Genomic DNA, 19,973 nt, shown 5'->3' on the forward strand with positions numbered 1-19,973 from the left:
CTATTGAAGCCACTTAGTGTTCTCACCCACAAAATCCCTTTCATGGTCATTGAAGGGTTTGTTGCTTTCAAAAACACCGCCACTCATACACAAAGCATATAATTCTCCCACCCTTGTCAGTATAATGACCTCTACTCAGTATGAAACACCCACAGCAATCACTCAGCATGATAACCTCACACAGTATCATTGACCCCATAGCCTGTCACACAATATGACAGCCCCTCAGTAAAATGCTCCCACAATCCTTCAGTATGATTCTCACAAAGCCCACACTCAGTATGATCACTCCCCTCAGGATGATTGCCCTCAGCCACTCATCTCACCCAGTATCATGGTTCCCAAATCCCTCTACACAATATGATTGCTTCCCAGTATGATGCTCCACAGCACCTTACTCAGTATGATGGCCCCTAATGTCAGCCTTTTACTAAGTAAGATGTCCCCACAGCACCCCACTCAGTATTATGTCCCCCACAGTCCCTTACTCAGTATGATGTGCCCCATTGCCCACACCAAATAATTATGATATCCCACACTGCCATTTACTCAATATGATGTCTCTACTGCCCACACTGCACTTAGTATGAGGGCTCCCACATCCCCAACTCATCATAATGTCCCACACTCACCAGGATGTTCCCCACAACCCACCCTGACTCAGTATGATATCCAAAGGTCCACCCTTCACTCAGTATGATGGCCACACAGCCAAACCCCCACTCAGTATGATGTCTCCCACAGCCCACCTCCCACTCAGTATGATGTCCACCAATTCCCCTCATTCAATATGATGTCCCCACAGCACACCCTCACTCAGCATGAGGGTCCCTACAACCACCTGCATTTAAAAAAATACATAAATAAAAACACTACTAAATTCACCTTGTACCTCAGTGACTTCATCGTGATTGCAGTGCACAGAGTTTCAGATTCACAAGCACATGCTGAATGGTGGATCACTTTATTTAATGAAGTGCTGATGCCGCTGAAATCACAATGGTGGGTGGGAGGCTTAGGTGCCGAGAGGTGCCAGGACATCCCTGGCTTGCAGGCCTCATAGCGATTGCGTGGAGTGCGGCAATGAGCACTATTCACCTGTTTGGCAGCAACAAATCACAAAGAAGTTAGGACAGGACCTCGTGTACCATTGTATAGCATCCTCTCTTCTTTTTACATAAGTCTGTAAATGTATGGAAAGTGAGAAAAACAATTGGTGGAAGTTTTTGAAGAGGAATGTAGTTCCTTTCTTGTCTAATGTAGGATTCAAGCTGTGCAACAGTCCTGGGTCTTCTTAGCTGGAAGTTTTGTTTCATAATGTATGGAATACTCTCTATTGATAATGTCTGTAAAGTGCTGTGTGTGACGCTAGTCACTTCTCACGGCCAAGCCATGAGTCAGGATAGTCAAGGAGTCCAAGGTCAAAGCCATGAGGGTTTGGCATAAACAGAAGGAAGAGACAAAAGCGTAGTCAGGAAACATTCTGAGGTCAGAATACCAGGAGTATGGCAGATCATAGCAGAAGGGGTTAAACAAGCAAATGGCCAGAACCAGGTCCAAGGTCAGGCAATGAAAAATCAAAATGCAGGCACAGAGGAAACAAAACACTCTTAGCTGAATGTATGTCAGGCCGAAATTTGGGAGAAAAAGCTCAGTTAAGTAGATTGGAAATCACCTGGAATAATGAACATTTGGTGACAGCCAGCGCTTCCCAGTCTCAGATTGGATAGTCAAGCTCGCAATCAACACACTGACAACTCAGCACACCCCTGTACCAGATTGCATGGCTGAGCTGTCAATAACAGTATGCCGGACACACTGAGGAGTGGAACTGTGACACTGTGGAATTAATGGCGCTATATAAGTATAATAAATAAAAATATTAAACATTGATGAAAGGTCTGGACTCTAGGCAGCCAGTTCATCACCCAAACTCTTCTTCTGCAAAGCCAAGCTATGGGTGTAATATGTAGTTTATCATTGTCTTGCTGAATTAAGCACAATCTTTTCAGATATTGATGTTGTCTGGATGGGAGCATTGGTTGCTCTAAAACAGGGGTGGGGATTATTTTTTCTGCGAAGGGCCATTTGGATATTTATACCATCCTTCGGGGGCCATACAAACTCCGCCCACAAAGTACATCCTGACCCTGCACTGGTGTCAGGGCGTAATCTTTCATTGCATGCCCTTCAGTGTTCAGTAGTGAATGCTGTGTATGTGTGTGCTAACAGAGAAAGAAATTAATGAGCTGGTTGTAATCAAAATACAGCTCCTTGCCCAAGAATGCAGTCCCTGAGAATCCTAAAGAATTACACATTTTGATCCATCTGACTACAGAGCAGTTTACCATTTTGTCATTTGGTCTCAGTCCTTTAAATTAGCTTTCATCCTAAGAAGACAGCAGCATTTGTAGATTTTGTTGATGTATTGCTTGATATATGGCTTTTTCTTTGCACGATGGAGCTTCATCTTGCATTTGTGGGTGGCTTGATGAATTGTGTTCATAGACAATAAATTCTGGAAATATTTCCAAGTCAAAGCATCTATTTACATCTGAATCATGCCTGTTAATGCAGATCTCCAGCATCCAATATTGACATTGTCCATGTCCACATGGATTTCTCCAGAATCCCTGAATCTTTGGATATTTTATGGGGACTGTAGATGGGGAAATATTCAAAGGCTTTGCCTTCTTAGTTGATGAACCTTTTTTCTGCAATTGCTCAACAAATCTAGATGTGCTTATGAAAGACAGACTGCCTCTCTAACAGGCTCTCTAACAGCCATGACTCAGTTGGAAATCGACTTTTCACTTGTTTTTCAATAATGCCACTTGCTTTTCCAGCCTTTAGCTACCTTGTTAACCCCGTCCCAATTTTTTTGACTTGTGTTGCTGCAAACAATTTCTAAATGATTTACTTTAACCCCCTAACAACTGCACCAATACGCCTTTTAACGGCAGCAGTTAAGGGTACTTATTCCTCAATGCCACTTATAAATGACGCTAAAAAATAAGGGTCTAGCTCCCCCCAGCATCGATGGAGAACATGATTATTAACCGAATAATGTTGATCACAAAAAAGTCTGATTTAAAATTTATTTCTCTCTCCTCTAATATGATCTAACAATTTTCTGGATTTATTTTCTCATTTTGACTCTCATAGTTGTGGTCTACCCATGAAGTCAATTACTGGCCTCTCATCTTTTTAAGTGCGAGAACTTGCACAATTGGTGGCTGACTAAATACTTTTTTCCCCACTGTATCAGAGTAGAGAGAAATGGGGTCCCCTGAGTCCTCTCGTTACCTCCGCCTGCTCTGTCTTCAGGTCCTCTGCATCATCTTTCTGGAAAAAAATGGTGGGCTCATGCACAGTGCAAATCTGACAGCTGATACCTGGCAACAATAGGAAAACTTTCCTATTGCTTCCTTTTGATCACTGTGATAGAGTCTATCACAGTGATCTAAATAAAAGGAGTAAATTAAATCCCTTTAGATAGATACAAATTCTAAAAGAAAAAAACTGTAATTTTTTCAATTTTTTGCAGGTGTTGTAGGGTTTGGGGTAGGGTTAAGGTTAGGGTTGTGGTTAGGGCTAATGTTGGGGTTAGGATTGTGTTAGGGTTAAGATTTGTTAGGTTTGAGGTTAGGGTTGGAGTTAGAATTGGGAGTTTTTCAAAAGCAAAGAAAAAATGATGACGATATGATGGCTAGTGTTGAGTGCAACTGCTTGCTACTCGAGTTTGCATCAGGTGCACTAGTATACATGGAGTATCGCAGATCCCCTCATTTTTTGGGGGTGTCTAACAGCCGCAAAACATGCGGGGCAGGAACTTGAGCATGTCACTCGAAAACCCACGATACTTGGTGCATACCAGAGCACCCTGTGCAAACTAGAGTAGTGAGCACTTGCGCTCAACACTAATGACGAAATATTCAGTATGAAAATCTAATGTTATCAAATTCTGTGTCATACCTATGGGTTCAAAATGCTCACTGTACCCCTGGATAAAATCCTTGAGAAATCTAGTTTCCAAAATGGGGTAGCTTGTTGGAGATTTCCACTGTTTAGATATATCAGGGGCTCTCCAAATGCGACATGGCGTCTGCTCTCAATTCCAGACAATTTTGCGTTCAAAAAGTCAAGTCGTGCTCCTTCCCTTCCGAACTCTGCCGTGCACCCAAACAGTAGTTTTCCCACACATATGGGGTATTGGAGAACTCAAGAGATATTGCACAACAAATTGTGATATCCGTTTTCTCCTGTTACCCTTGTGAAAATAAAAAGGTTTGGGTCTAAAATAAAGTTTTTGTGAAAAAGTTAAATGTTCATTTTTCCTTCCACAATGCTTCAGTTGTCAAGAAGCAACTGAAGGGTTTATAAACTTATTGAATGTTGTTTTGAACACCTTGAGGGGTGCAGTTTTTAGAATGGTGTCACTTTTGGGTATTTTCTGCAATATAGACCTCTCAAAGTCACTTCAAATGTGATGTGGTCCCTAAAAAAATGATTTGTAAATTTTGTTGGAAAAATGAGAAATCGCTGGACAACTTTTAACACTTTTGACTTCCTAACAAAAAAAAATATGGTTCCGAAATTGTGCTTACTGTATGTAAAGTAGACTTGTGGGATATGTTATTTATTAACTATTTTGTGCAACACGACTCTTTGATTTAAGGGTACAAAAATAAAATTTTGAAAATTGATACATTTTAAAATTTTTTGCCAAATTTCCATTTCTTTCATAAATAGCTTTATCATATCAAATAAATTTTACCACTTTCATGAAGTACAATATGTCACGAGAAAACATTCTCAGAATCAGTGGCATACGTTGAAGCATTTCAGAGTTATTACCACATAAAGTGACACTGGTCAGAATTGTAAAATTTGACTTGGTCATTAAAGTCAAAATTGGCTCAGTCACTAAGGGGTTAATTCAAATGAAAAAAAGTCTAACATTCCCCTTCTTATATGTGTTCTATGTTTAGTTTTGAATAAAACATGGCTAAATGAGATTTCTATATCATTGCATTCTTGTATTCTTTATATTTTACACAGCGTTCCAACTTTTTGGGAATTGAAGTTGTAGGATAGGTCACATACAAAATCCAATTCAAATTTTATAGGATCTACCACGTTGCCTAAAATAAAAATGTCTCTATATGCATAGAATTGCATTTGGCTTCAGAACCCAATTGTTACATACCAAAATATATATTTTTTAGATTGTTGAATATTCTATCAATGAAAAATAAAATCAGGAAGCTTCCCAATACCTCCTACTATTATGATAATACAGTTATTTGCTTTTTCGTCTCTATTGTAATAGAGCCTTTGGGCGTTACTGTATTCTCCCTCTGTGGGTAATTCTAAACAGTTAAGGTACATTTACACTTTATGCTCTTTTGCACAAGTTATCAATTTATTTGATATGACTATGTTAATACACTGATCTCGTAGTTTATATTGTATGTTTGCACTAAATGTAATTTTTTTATACTCCTGTAATTTTATTAATGAGAATGTGATTGCACAATGATCTAACGCTGTTATATATACTTCTTGTTCACACCGTTGTATTGCTTGAGAAAGATTCTGTGAACGGAAATGTTGCTACATAGGCTAATTTAAGTCCACTTTTTTCTTGTCTTTCTTTCTTTTTCTTTCTCTCTTTCTTTTTCCTTCTTTTTCTTTCTCTTTCTTTCTCTCCTTATTTCTCTTTCTCTCTCGCTTTCTTTCTCTCTGTTTCTTTCTTTGTGTCTCTTTCCTTCTTTCTTTCTCTCTTTCTTTGTGTCTCTTTCCTTTTTCTCTGTCTTTCTTTCTATCTTTTTTCTTTCTCTTTCTTTTTCTCTCTTTCTTTCCCTCGCTTTCTTTCTTTTTCTCTCGCATTCTTTGTCTCTCTCTTTCTCTATCTTTCTTTCTTTCTTTCTTTTTCTCTTTCTCTCTCTTTCTGTCTCTTTTTCTCTCTATCTTTCTCTCTCTCTTTCCTTCTCCTTGCACCTACGTTCCTTTTTTTATTGTTCGGTTTCATTATTTTTTCTTTATATCTATCTCTGTCTGTCCATCTATGATATCTCTTAATCTGTTTATCTATCTCTCTGTAGCTATCTATTCATCTAATATCTATCTCTTTATCTTATCCTATCTTTCTATGTTTATATTATACATTTTTGTATCTATCTACCTACAAATAATTTATCTTTTATAGTTGAGCATGACATTGCAAGAGGTGTCAAGGACTCAGTCCACAAAAGTGAAAACTGCCCATGTCTGACTGTCAGTGGGATTCTTTATAACATTTCCACTTCATTGTGCATTTGTCAGTTGCTTATTGTTGCAGACTAGTTATTTGGCATCTGCATTTTATTACAATTCATTCTTAGTCTTGAGAAAACTTGATGTAAAATTAATTACTGAAGATGAATTCTTTTTTTAGTAACATTAGATTTTATATCATTTTTGATGCTAGAGAAATATACGTAGGAGGACATATTATAACAGAATTTATATTAACATTAACACTTGGCGAAATGCGAAAAGGAAAAATTGGGTTAAAGACTTAAGTAGCAAGAAGCTAGTTTGTGGTTTATATCGAGAAATACTTTGTCAAGACTTTAGAAATTAATACATACCTTATATACTCGTGTATAAGTCGAGATTTTCAGCACATTTTTTTGTGCTCAAAACGCCCCCCTCGGCTTATACATGAGTCATTGTCCCAGAAAGATGGCGGCAGGAGGCAGGAGCTGCAGCTGTAACTGTGCCCGCTGCTAAAGAGAAATGAATATTCACTGTGCTGGCAGTGAATATTCATTGCACTTATAGCGCGCACAGTTACTGTTTCAGCCGTGGGCTTTCTTCACACATCTTACATACCTTCCCTGCGTGCCCTTGCTGCATTTTGTTGGTTCCAGCACCAGCAGCTCTTCCTGCTGAGCGATCACGTGGCCCCGCTCATTAAGGTAAGGAATATTCACGCCTTTCCACTCCCATAGGCGTGGAGTGAATATTCATTACCTTAATGAGGGAAGCCACATGATCACTCGGCCGGAAGAGCTGCTGGTGCCGGAACTAGATGCAGCGAGGGTGCGCTGGGAAGGTAAGTAGGATGTGTTTTTTTATAGGAACCATGCATACAAGGATAGAGGATAATGAGCCATGCATACAAGAACAGGGACGGGGGAGTCATGCATACAAGGACAGGGACGTGGGAGCCATGCATACCAGGATAGGGATGAGGGGACAATGCATACCCAGATTATACTTGAGTTAATAAGTTTACCCAGTTTTTTTGTGGCAAAATTATATACGGTACCTTGAAATTTTCTCAAAATAAAAAAACTCCCAAGATAGCATCAAATTGTCCCCCCTTCAACCAAAGGCACAATGCAGCAGCATTTATATGTTTCTTTATTATATACTATATTATATACTTTTCTGTCGGCTTTGGGTTTGATTTGTATTTTTATTCTATAATAAAGTCAAAGTTGTCTTGAATATATTAGCATTGCGAGGAAAGTAAAATGTTTGATTTCTAAAATATATATAAGCTTCGTTTGTTTACATGGATGTAATATGAGCTAAGCAACAGAATTGCTAGCAAGTAGTGATGATTGAATAGTGAAATATACGGATTCGGGAAAATTGGCGCAAATAATTTATATTATCTGTGTATTCGTACCGAATAACGAATCCAATGCAAGTCAATGGGAAAGCCGAACATTATTCTGCTGGACCCAACAAACAGGTCTGGGGGCATGAGAAAAAAAAACTAAAATGGATGGGAACAGCTAAAACTAAATGGGAACAGCATGGAGAAGAAATTTTTTTTTAAAGGGAAAAATACTAAGAAACATTATTTTCTTCATAATTACATGTATATAACGCAAAATAAAAATAAAAAAATATATATCTCCCTTTTAGCATATGTTCACACGGAGCGTTTTGGCTTTGTTTTTTACTTTAACATTTGTGAGGGCTCTCACTCCTACATTTGGGAGGACCCTCCCTCATGCCAAATAGTTTGCAAGATAGTGGAATACATATTCCCCATCCCTTTACAATGGCAGATAAAACATGCCCATTTGAATTTTGGGCTTTGCCCACCACCACCACCCTGTCCAACGCCATGTCATTATGAGGCCCTTGATGACAGCCGGTGCAGTGAAACATGAGTTAAAGTTTCAGTTGTCCCTATATCATACATTTGGGAGAGCTCTCACTCCTACTTTCGGGAGGTCCCTCCCTCATGCCAAATAGTTAGCCAGATAGTGGAATACATATTCCCCATCCGTTTACAATGCTATTTCAAACATGCCCTTTTAAATTTAGGGCTTTGCCCGCCACCACCACCATGTCCACTGCCATGTCATTATGTGGTCCTCGCTTTACCAATGAAGACACCTGGTCCCTAACTAAAGACTAGGGTTGAGCGAAATGGGTCAGCCATTTTCAGAAGTCGCCGACTTTTGGCAAAGTCGGGTTTCATGAAACCCGACCCGACCCCTGTGTGGGGTCGGCCATGAGGTCGGCGATCTTCTGAATCTGGTATCGGAATTCCGATACCGAGTTCCGATATGTTTGCGATATCGGAAATCGGTATCGGAATCCACATTTAAGTGTAAAATAAAGAATTAAAATAAAAAATATTGATATACTCACCTCTCCGACGCAGCCTGGACATCGCCGCTGGTAACCGGCATCTTCCGTTCCTAAGAATGGCGCTTGAAAGACCTTTCGATGACGTCACGGCTTGTTATTGGTCACAGCGGCCCACGTGACCGCTCAGCGACCAATCACAAGCCGTGACGTAATTCTCTCAGGTCCTAAATTCCTCATTCTAGGAATTTAGGACATGAGAATTACGTCACGGCTTGTGATTGGTCGCTGAGCGGTCACCTGGGCCGCCGCGACCAATCACAAGCCGTGACGTCATCGAAAGGTCTTTCAAGCGCCATTCTTAGGAATGGAAGATGCCAATTACTACCAGGGTGCGTCAGGGGGTGAGTATATCAATATTTTTTATTTTAATTCTTTATTTTACACTTAAATATGGATCCCAGGGCCTGAAGGAGAGTTTCCTCTCCTTCAGACCCTGGGAACCATAGTATCCCATTGCACTGCATTGGGTTTCGTGTTTCGGCCGACCCCGACCCCGACTTTTTTATAGGATCGGCCGATTTCACTCGACCCGACTTTTGAGAAAGTCGGGTTTCGTGAAACCCAACCCGATCCTATAAAAAATAAAAGTCGCTCAACCCTACTAAAGACAGTTAAAAATTAACTTTTAATGGACTATTAAAGAATAAGATTAAAAGATACGACAGTTAGTGTGTATGAGGGGACAAAGGGATTTAAGCCCTTTTTTTTGCTATGCTCACAATATAGTAACTCCATATCTCCCGCAGTAGTGAGTATTGATAAGTATTAGCTTGGTGTGGCCACTACCAACTGCTCTCTAATATGGTTGCCAATAACACAAACTATCTTAACTTAGTCTGTGTTATTGGCATCAATATTAGAGAGCAGTTGGTAGCCGCCGCAGGTTAGGTGGACCTTCCCTGTGACTCCGTTGGCAAGAGCACACCATGAGAAATAGTGTCTGCTGGAAATCAAGTACCATGGGGCTACCACCACCAAAATGTTGGGGAAAGACTCAGTTCCTAAAAGTCAAAATGGCAACATTTCCAAGGTTAGCAACCTGACAATGTTGGTGTTTAGTGTTTGGATGTGGATGTGGGTGGCTGGATATTTCTGGATATTTCTGCTTTCTAGTAAATGTCAGGTGCAGGGACAACTGAACACTCCTCTGGGACAATGAAGTGGACGTGTTTGCTGACTGATGTGTGTGTGCAACCGCTGGTTGTGGGCAGGAGGCATCAGTGCCTGATTCATGGTCAGCAGACTGGGAAGGCCATAACACAGGGGAAGGGGCAGTGGTTTCACCCTCGGACACAGATTTAGTACCTAGGCATTCTACCAACCTACTGGGGTGCTTGGCTGCCACGTGAGTTTGCATGCTGGTGGTGCTCAGGCTAGCAGTGTTCTTGCCTCTTCTTAGCTTTGTTTGGCAGATGCTGCAAATTACAGTTGTTTTATCTGAAAGACTTCCAGAGAAAAACTGCCATACAGAATAAAAACACACCCTTGGCCTGTTATCTAGCCGAGTGGAGGGGGCTCTGTGGAACAGTTGACCGAGTTCTACCTCTGGGCAAATCACTACCTCTTTTTGCCTATTTTCTTGCTATGGAATAGAGATGAATGAATATGTTTGGAAAAAGATCGGCAAACACAAATTCGGCACAAATATGGTACATTCGAATTCTTGATCGGTAGCACAAGCATTTTTCTTAAAATCGGAAAAAGTCAGTAACATTCGGTTAAAGAATAAATACCAGTAATTAATGTGCTGCGTTCAGTAAAATCACACTGACAGGTTAAAATAGAAAATATAGAATAGATATGTACACATAAAATACATACACTCACTGGCCACTTTATTAGGTACACCTGTCCAACTTCTTGTTAACACTTAATTTCTAATCAGCCAATCACATGGCGGCAACTCAGTGCATTTAGGCATGTAGACATGGTCAAGACAATCTCCTGCAGTTCAAACCGAGCATCAGTATGGGGAAGAAAGGTGATTTGAGTGCCTTTGAACGTGGCATGGTTGTTGGTGCCAGAAGGGCTGGTCTGAGTATTTCAGAAACTGCTGATCTACTGTGATTTTCACGCACAACCATCTCTAGGGTTTACAGAGAATGGTCCGAAAAAGAAAAAAAATCCAGTGAGCGGCAGTTCTGTGGGCGGAAATGCCTTGTTGATGCCAGAGGTCAGAGGAGAATGGGCAGACTGGTTCGAGCTGATAGAAAGGCAACAGTGACTCAAATCGCCACCCGTTACAACCAAGGTAGGCCTAAGAGCATCTCTGAACGCACAGTGCATCGAACTTTGAGGCAGATGGGCTACAGCAGCAGAAGACCACACCGGGTACCACTCCTTTCAGCTAAGAACAGGAAACTGAGGCTACAATTTGTACAAGCTCATCGAAATTGGACAGTAGAAGATTGAAAAAACGTTGCTTGGTCTGATGAGTCTCGATTTCTGCTGCGACATTCGGATGGTAGGGTCAGAATTTGACGTAAACAACATGAAAGCATGGATCCATCCTGCCTTGTATGGAGCATCTTTGGGATGTGCAGCCGACAAATCTGCGGCAACTGTGTGATGCCATAATGTCAATATGGACCAAAATCTCTGAGGAATGCTTCCAGCACCTTGTTGAATCTATGCCACGAAGAATTGAGGCAGTTCTGAAGGCAAAAGGGGGTCCAACCCGTTACTAGCATGGTGTACCTAATAAAGTGGCCGGTGAGTGTATATATATAGATGTCAGTGACACACATATACACTGCTCAAAAAAATAAAGGGAACACAAACAACAGATTATAACTCCAAGTAAATCAAACTTCTGTGAAATCAAACTGTCCACTTAGGAAGCAACACTGTTTGACAATCATTTTCACATGCTGTTGTGCCAATGGAATAGACAACAGATGGAAATTATTGGCAATTGTCAAGACACACTCAATAAAGGAGTGGTTCTGCAGGTGGGGACCACAGACCACATCTCAGTTCCAATGCTTTTTGGCTGATATTTTGGTCACTTTTGAAACTTGGTTGTGCTTTCACACTCGTGTTAGCATGAGACGGGCTCTACAATCCACACAAGTGGCTCAGGTAGTGCAGCTCATCCAGGATGTCACATCAATGCGAGCTATGGCAAGAAGATTTGCTGTGTCTGTCAGCGTGGTGTCCAGAGGCTGGAGGCGCTACCAGGAGACAGGCCAGTACACCAGGAGATGTGGAGGAGGCCGTAGGAGTGGAACAACCCAGCAGCAGGACCGCTACCTCAGCCTTTGTGCAAGGAGGGACAGGAGGAGCACTGCCAGAGCCCTGCAAAATGACCTCCAGCAGGCCACAAATGTGCATGCATCTGCACAAACAGTTAGAAACCTACTCCATGAGGAGTTGTGCTCAACACCGTGCAGGACGCTTGGCATTTGCCACAGAACACCAGGATTGGCAAATTCGCCACTGGCGCCCTGTTCTCTTCACAGATGAAAGCAGGTTCACACTGAGCACATGTGACAGAAGTGACAGAGTCTGGACACGCCATGGAGAGCAATCTGTTGCCTGCAACATCCTTCAGCATGAACGGTTTGGCAGTGGGTCAGTAATGGTGTGGGGTGGCATTTCTTTGGGGGACCGCACAGTTCTCCATGTGCTCATCAGAGGTAGCCTGACTGCCATTAGGTACCGAGTTGAGATCCTCAGACTCCTTGCGATACCATATGCTGGTGCGGTTGGCCCTGGGTTCCTCCTAATGCAGGACAATGCCAGACCTCATGTGGCTGGAGTGTGTCAGCAGTTCCTGCAAGATGAAGGCATTGAAGCTATGGAGTGGCCCGCCCATTCCCCAGATTACTTTTCCATTGTCCTTTCATGTTTGTGCATCCCCATTGCTGCCCATAGCGCCGTTTCGATTGTCTATACAGTGGGTGCAGAAAGTATTCATTCCCCTTTAAATTTTTCACTTTGTTTCATTGCAGCCATTTGCTAAATTCAAAAAAGTTCATTTTTTCTTATTAATGTACACTCCACCCCATCTTGACTGAAAAAAACAGAAATGGAAAAATGTTTGCAAATTTATTAAAAAAACTGAAATATCAAATGTTGTATGTATTCAGATCCTTTGCTCAGGATTAAGTAGAATCACCCTTTTGAGCTAGTAAAGCCATGAGTCTTCTTGGGAATGATGCAACAAGTATTTCACACCTGGATTTGGGGATCCTCTGCCATTCTTCCTTGCAGATCCTCTCCAGTTCCGTCAGATTGGATGGTGAACGTTGGTGGACAGCCATTTTCAGGTCTCTCCAGAGATGCTCAATGGGGTTTAGGTCAGGGCTATGGCTGGGCCAGTCAAGAATGGTCACAGAGTTGTTCTGAAGCCACTCCTTTGTTATTTTAGTTGTGTGCTTAGGGTCATTGTCTTGTTGGAAGGTGAACCTTTGGCCAAGTCTGGGGTTCAAAGCACTCTGGAAGAGATTTTCATCCAGGATACCTCTGTACTTGGCCGCAGTTATGTTTCCTTCAATGGCAACCAGTCATCCTGTCACTGCAACTGCAAAACACCCCCATAACATAGTGCTGCCACCACCATGTTTCACTGTTGGGATTTTATTGGACAGGTGATGAGCAGTGCCTGGTTTTCACCACACATACCGCTTAAAATTATCACCAAAATGGTCTATCTTAGTCTCATCCGAGCAGAGAATGTTATTTTTCATAGTCTGTGAGTCCTTCATGTGTTTTTTAGCAAACTCTATGAAGGCTTTCATATGTCTTGCACTGAGGAGAGGCTTCCATCGGGCCACTCTGCCATAAAAGCCCAACTAGTGGAGGTCTGCAGTGATAGTTGACTTTGTGGAACTTTCTCCCATCTCCCTACTGCATCTCTGGAGCTCAGCCATGGTGATTTTGGAGCTCTTCTTTACCTCTCTCACCAAGGCTCTTCTCCCACGATTGCTGAGTTTGGCTGGATGGCAAGGTCTAGGGAGACTTCTGTTGGTCCCAAACTTCTTCCACTTAAGGATTTTGGAGGCCAATGTGCTCATAGGAACATTGAGTACTGCAGAAATTCTTTTGTAATCTTGGCCAGATCTGTGCCTTGCCACAATTCTGTCTCTGAGCTCCTTGGCCAGTTCGTTTGACTTCATGATTTTCATTTGGTCTGACATGCACTGTGAGCTGTGAGGTCTTAAATAGACAGGTGTGTGCCTTTGCAAATCAATTCCTGTTAGTTTAATTAAATACAGCTGGACTCCAATGAAGGAGTAGAACCATCTCAAGGAGGATCACAAGGAAATGTACAGCATGTGACTTAAATCTAAGTGTCTGAGCAAAGGGTCTGAATACTTATGACCATGTGATAGTTCAGTTTTTCTTTTTTAGTAAATATGCAAAATGTGGGCTTCCTTATTCTGTATCGAGGACTGTGTAGGCCCATTATACTGTATACTGTCCCTGACTTTGTCCAAGTTTTTCATTTTGGCCCTCTGTGTGTTTGAGTTTGACATCTTTGCCCTAAGGCATCAGTTTTAGCACAACTGACAGACCCCATGCATCATTATGTAAAATGATATCTATTAGAGCACAAGTTATGCAGCTTTTAGACATACTTATGGTCTTTTTGGAACCAAATGAGACAAATCGGTTTTAATTCAAGTTTTGCTGCATGTATTACAGGACCACCGCAGTGGAAGCAAACTTTACTATAACAGTGAACACTTGGGACAAATTTGTAAGAAAATGTTGTTCATAGAAATGAAATAGGTTACAGATATTTTTTCTACAAAAGGTTAGATTAGGGTTAACAATTAGTGTTGATCGAATAGCTTCAGATAAGTGCTTATGCTAATAGCTATAGTGCTTTCCGAATAGCTGCCTCGGTAACCCGCATACCTGGAGTGCTCCCGATAATCAGCTGCTTGGCACCGCAGCTGCATGTGTCACAGTTGTGACATGAATGGACAGTCCAACAAACATGAATGGAGAGCCCAAACACATGAATGGACAGCCCAACAAACAGGCTCTCCATACATGTGATGTGACTGTCACACAGCCCGACACATGCAGTTGCAGTGGCAAACAGCTGATTATTGAGAGCGCTCCAGGTATCGAGGTTAGGGTGCTTTCACACTAGCATCAGTGCGGGGCCGTCGCGCTGCGTCGGCCCGACGTACCGACGCATACTGTGAAGAAAATGCCCGACATTGGCAGCGGAAGCAGTCTTAAGACGCTTCCGCTGCTTCATTGTAAGGTCTGGGGAGGAAGGGGCGGAGTTTCGGACGCGCATGCGCGGTCGAAAATGGCGGTCCTGACGCACAAAAAAAGTTACATGTAACTTTTTTTGTGGCGGCGGTGCTCCAGAACACGACGGTTGCGACGTGTGGCACTGCGTCGCAATGCGTCGGTAATGTTAGTCTATGGGGAAAAAACGCATCCTGCAGACAACTTTGCAGGATGCGTTTTTTCTCCTAAACGACGCATTGTGACGTGCAGCCAAAAATGCTAGTGTGAAAGTAGCCTTAGCGAGGCAGCTATTCAGTAAGTGCTATACCTATTCGGATAAGTTCTTATCTGAAGCTATTCGATCAACACTATTAACAATATCTCTAAGCTAAGTAAACATTACTGATTTTCAGTTGTGTCCTTTCATACCTTTTTGATTGTCTAACCATACCCCAAGATGTGTGGTGCACAGTTACCAGCTAAAGATAAAACCCTTGATCTTGTAAAATTCTGTCACAAGATGTCGACACTATATGTGTATGTGGAGCCATCAGTGTTAGTGATTTGAATTGCAGATTGTTTTGTGAATATGTTGTCATATTTTATTGTTTTTTGAGAAATTGGAGTTTTTAATCCATTTTATAGGAAGGTAAGGGCAAACACATCTGTAGTCCTCTGGCTATGATCATAAACCGTGCTGCACCTAGTAATATCAGGAGGAAAGTTCAATTACCATGTCGAGATATGGGATACCCACTGGGTTACATGCCCATGGTGAAATGTTCTGACGTAAAAACAAATTATGGCAATCATCTGCCGTTCTGGTGCTTTAATACTTGTTTCCACTTTCATAAATGTAATCCACTAGTGAAATCCTACATTTATTGACGTCTTCCTTCATATTTTCTTCTTTGGAACTTTTGAATTGTTTTGTTTAATGGATTATAATATTTTCTATAATCCCATAATTAATTACGGTAAATGGTTTTATTTTCATTAGAAATGAACTTTTCATTCTAAAATGATCCTTTTTTCCATGATTGATGAGAAGCAGGGTCTGAAAAGTGCAGACCTTGGACTTCACTGTTAAGGATAATTTGTGATTGCGCAAATAAAAACACATCAAATTAATTAATGTGAATCTGATTAAATTCCTGTCTGCACAAGATAATTCAGCGCTACCTAAGAATAGATGGAATTTGTTAATTAGTACTAAAACTTTGTACAGAGCTGAAATGCTCGTCACATTTACGATGCAACTCATAACATCCTAAGTCGTAAGATGCATGCACTTAATAAGCAAATCGGATTATCACAGTAACAGCAATTACCACATAGGTTTATGCATAGGAAATAAATATCCCTGGGGAAATTACAGGTGATGTGATTGATTTGTGTATTGTAGCATAATATAACATGTTTGTACAGAGGCAGATTTTTATCTGGGGAATGAAGTACAACTTACCATCTCAGATCTTCAGTAAAGTAAAATCACTTTATATACATCATTTAAACATAGAAATCATGAGGCCACATAGCAGAAGTCATAATTAGGCTCCCCCCCAAAAAGTAATTTTGCTCCTATTGAAGCCCCTTCGTGTTCCTACTCAAGATACCCTTTTCATGGCTCCCAAAAAGTATGACGCCAACAAGTGTCATCCAACATACAGATTGATACCCCACAGTGGATTCATGCACAGTGCACTACACACACAGTGTGGTGACCTTACAGTAAACCTCTCCTGCAAAGTATGATATCACCACATTAACGTCAACACCATATAATGGCCTGCATAGTTTCCTACACATGGTATGTTGTCCCCCACAATCTGCATGCAGTATGATGGCCCAGACACAGCCTTCCTCACAATATGATGCCCCCACACAGCCCTCCAGTATAAGAGCCTTCCATACAGTATAATTGACTTCCATACAATATAATGCCCACCCATCCACAAAGTATCGTGGCCCCACACAACCCCCCACAGTAGAATGGCTCTCACAAAGTATAATGGGTCCCACTAGTCCTCTAAACAGTATAAGGCCGCCATCACATGCCCACCAAATGTAGAATGCCCCCTTATAACCCTCCAAATAGTTTACTGGCCTCTATATAGCCCTCCACGCAATATAATTGACCCCCACATAGCCCTCCAAACAATATAATGGCCCCCACATAGTCCTCTAAAATTTGGAGGCATCAAATATCAAAAAACTATAAATGTGCAGAATATTTGTAAATCTGCATCATAAAAGCCAATTTCCAATCATTATAATGGCCTATTAAAAAAAGCAGCACAAAATTTCTTACGTATTTTGATTAAACAGAAAACAGACTATTGTTTAATGGTGAATTTGCATATTTTATATTTAGGTTGAAATGCTGATTGAAAAACAAGCCATTCATGACAAAAAAGATCACACGCACCAAGCATTACTGTATTAAATCATTGTTGTGAGTGCTTTACTTCCTCAGTATAATCTTGTAATTACGCACAGACGTCAATCGTTTAGATCTAATGGTGTATAGGCTTTATATTGCGCTATGTGCTGCTATTACTTTAGAATCCTCCATGACAAGTCAATGCACAGATTAAAAAGGGCTTTTCTGAATAGATGTCTTAGTAAATTGAAAGTGATTAGTCCACAATTCTCCATGTACCAGTCTTGTCATCACCAATAATTGCACAAGGAAACTTTAATCATTTTTCATTTATCATTTCTCTTTCAGATAAAGTTTCAGAGCAACATTGAAACAACTTTCTGATGGAAAGCAGATATTGCAACTGGATCTTTGCCAGCGGAGGGGCATTGAAAATATATCGTTATCTTGATAGAGCTATAGGTTGTGCCATCTGTACATATATATAATGTATGTCTCTTCTCATCTGCTTTTAATAAATTACTTATAGTATTAAATATTGATACGTAATGATGTACCCATTGTCAGCAACGGTGGTTTTGTAAGCATGAATTTTGTAGTAATGCTATTAATTGAACTGTTTGAACTATTAATATTTCAATCTGACACTTAAAAATGAACTTTCGATACTAAATAGGAAGTTAGAGAAAACGTCAAAGTTCCTATTATTTGTCACTCCTGCACTAGTTTCCGCATAAATGTCAAACTCTCAATAAAGTTGCTAGAAAAAAATATATATAACCCCAGATATTTTTACAATATGGTAAACCTCTTTAAGGGTATATCCACAAAACGTTTATTTCAGGCAGGTTTCAACCGCAGAAATTGCCTGAAAAAACATTTAGAAAACTCTCGAAAGAATGAACATATGCATTTTATGTAAGGCTCAGGTCACACCAGTGTATTTTCTCTCATCCAAGAGAAATGGGTAAATTATGCTAATCACACTCTGATCAGAGTATGATCACACTGTGATCCGATTTTCTCATATGAGATGATGGAAAAAAAATGTCTCCATCTTCTTCATTCCGTTAGTTATCTGAGAGCAGTCCAATGTTCTCTATTGACTCATTGACTTGCATGGTCGAGTGCGATCTGAAAATATGGTTGTCTGCACAAGCCCTGACAAGGACTTTCTGTGCATATGTTTACGCTTTTGGATGTCTTTTAACTGCTTCAGGTTTCTAAAAAACACAAAGCAGTTAAAAAATTTGACCTTACCATTTCAGGTGTTTTCTGCTTAAAAGATGCTCTGTGCTTTACAATACAAATCAATGGGAAAGCTCAAACAATGCCCGGATGTCTTATAGAGCGTTCTGCCATGGTTTTCCTTTAATAACAATGTTAGCGGTTCCCTTATTATTCAATGGAGAGAAAAAATAAAAGCAAAATTATAGTAAAATGGACTCTATAGAAAAATTCCACTTGCCAAAACCATAGGAAAAACGCTCAGGAAGTGGCCGAAAAAAAGGCAAGATTTATTATGTAAAGGGTATACAATTCTAAATATACAATTCCAATATAAGGCACAAATTGTTTAGAAAACCTCCTTTACTGTCCTTTGTGCTTATTAAATGTTCAGACCTATATACAGTTAGGTCCATATATATTTGAACAGAGACAACATTTTTCTAATTTTGGTTATGGACATTACCACAATGAATTTTAAACAAAACAATTCAGATGCAGTTGAAGTTCAGACTTTCAGCTTTCATTTGAGGGTATCCACATTAAAATTGGATGAAGGGTTAAGGAGTTTCAGCTACTTAACATGTGCCACCCTGTTTTTAAAGGGACCAAAAGTAATTGGACAATTGACTCCAAGGCTATTTCATGGACAGGTGTGGGCAATCCCTTCGTTATGTCATTCTTAATTAAGCAGATAAAAGGCCTGGAGCTGATTTGAGGTGTGGTGCTTGCATTTGGAAGGTTTTGCTGTGAAGTAAACATGCGGTCAAAGGAGCTCTCCATGCAGGTGAAGCAAACCATCCTTAAGCTGCGAAAACAGAAAAAACCCATCCGAGAAATTGCTACAATATTAGGAGTGGCAAAATCTACAGTTTGGTACATCCTGAGAAAGAAAGAAAGCACTGGTGAACTCAACAATGCAAAAAGACCTGGGCGCCCACGGAAGACAACAGTGGTGGATGATCGCAGAATAATCTCCATGGTGAAGAGAAACCCCTTCACAACAGCCAACCAAGTGAAGAACACTCTCCAGGAGGTAGGCGCATCAATATCCAAATCTACCATAAAGAGAAGACTGCATGAAAGTAAATACAGAGGGTTCACTGCACGGTGCAAGCCACTCATAAGCATCAAGAATAAAAAGGCTAGACTGGACTTTGCTAAAAAACATCTAAAAAAGCCAGCACAGTTCTGGAAGAACATTCTTTGGACAGATGAAACCAAGATCAACCTCTACCAGAATGATGGAAAGAGAAAAGTATGGCGAAGGCTTGGTACAGCTCATGATCCAAAGCATACCACATCATCTGTAAAACACGGCGGAGGCAGTGTGATGGCTTGGGCATGCATGGCTGCCAGTTGCACTGTGTCACTAGTGTTTATTGATGATGTCACACAGGACAGAAGCAGCCGAATTAATTCTGAAGTATTCAGAGACATACGGTGTGCTCAGATCCAGCCAAATGCAGCCAAACTGATTGGTCGTCGTTTCATACTACAGATG

General features: G+C 40.8%; 1 protein-coding gene across 1 annotated transcript in view; it reads left to right on the plus strand.

The window, feature by feature from the left end:
* THEMIS (thymocyte selection associated) overlaps window positions 1–19,612 on the plus strand; it is a 109,672-nt gene extending 90,060 nt beyond the window's left edge. The window contains exon 6 of the mRNA XM_077289408.1: window positions 17,591–19,612. Within this exon, the coding sequence (XP_077145523.1) occupies window positions 17,591–17,613 (23 nt within the window). The 3' untranslated portion in view covers window positions 17,614–19,612. The remainder of the gene's footprint in view (window positions 1–17,590) is intronic.
* The last annotated feature ends 361 nt before the right edge of the window (window positions 19,613–19,973 follow it).

This window comes from Ranitomeya variabilis, chromosome 2 (genome assembly GCF_051348905.1).
Source record: "Ranitomeya variabilis isolate aRanVar5 chromosome 2, aRanVar5.hap1, whole genome shotgun sequence".
NCBI classification, from domain to species: Eukaryota; Metazoa; Chordata; class Amphibia; order Anura; family Dendrobatidae; genus Ranitomeya; species Ranitomeya variabilis.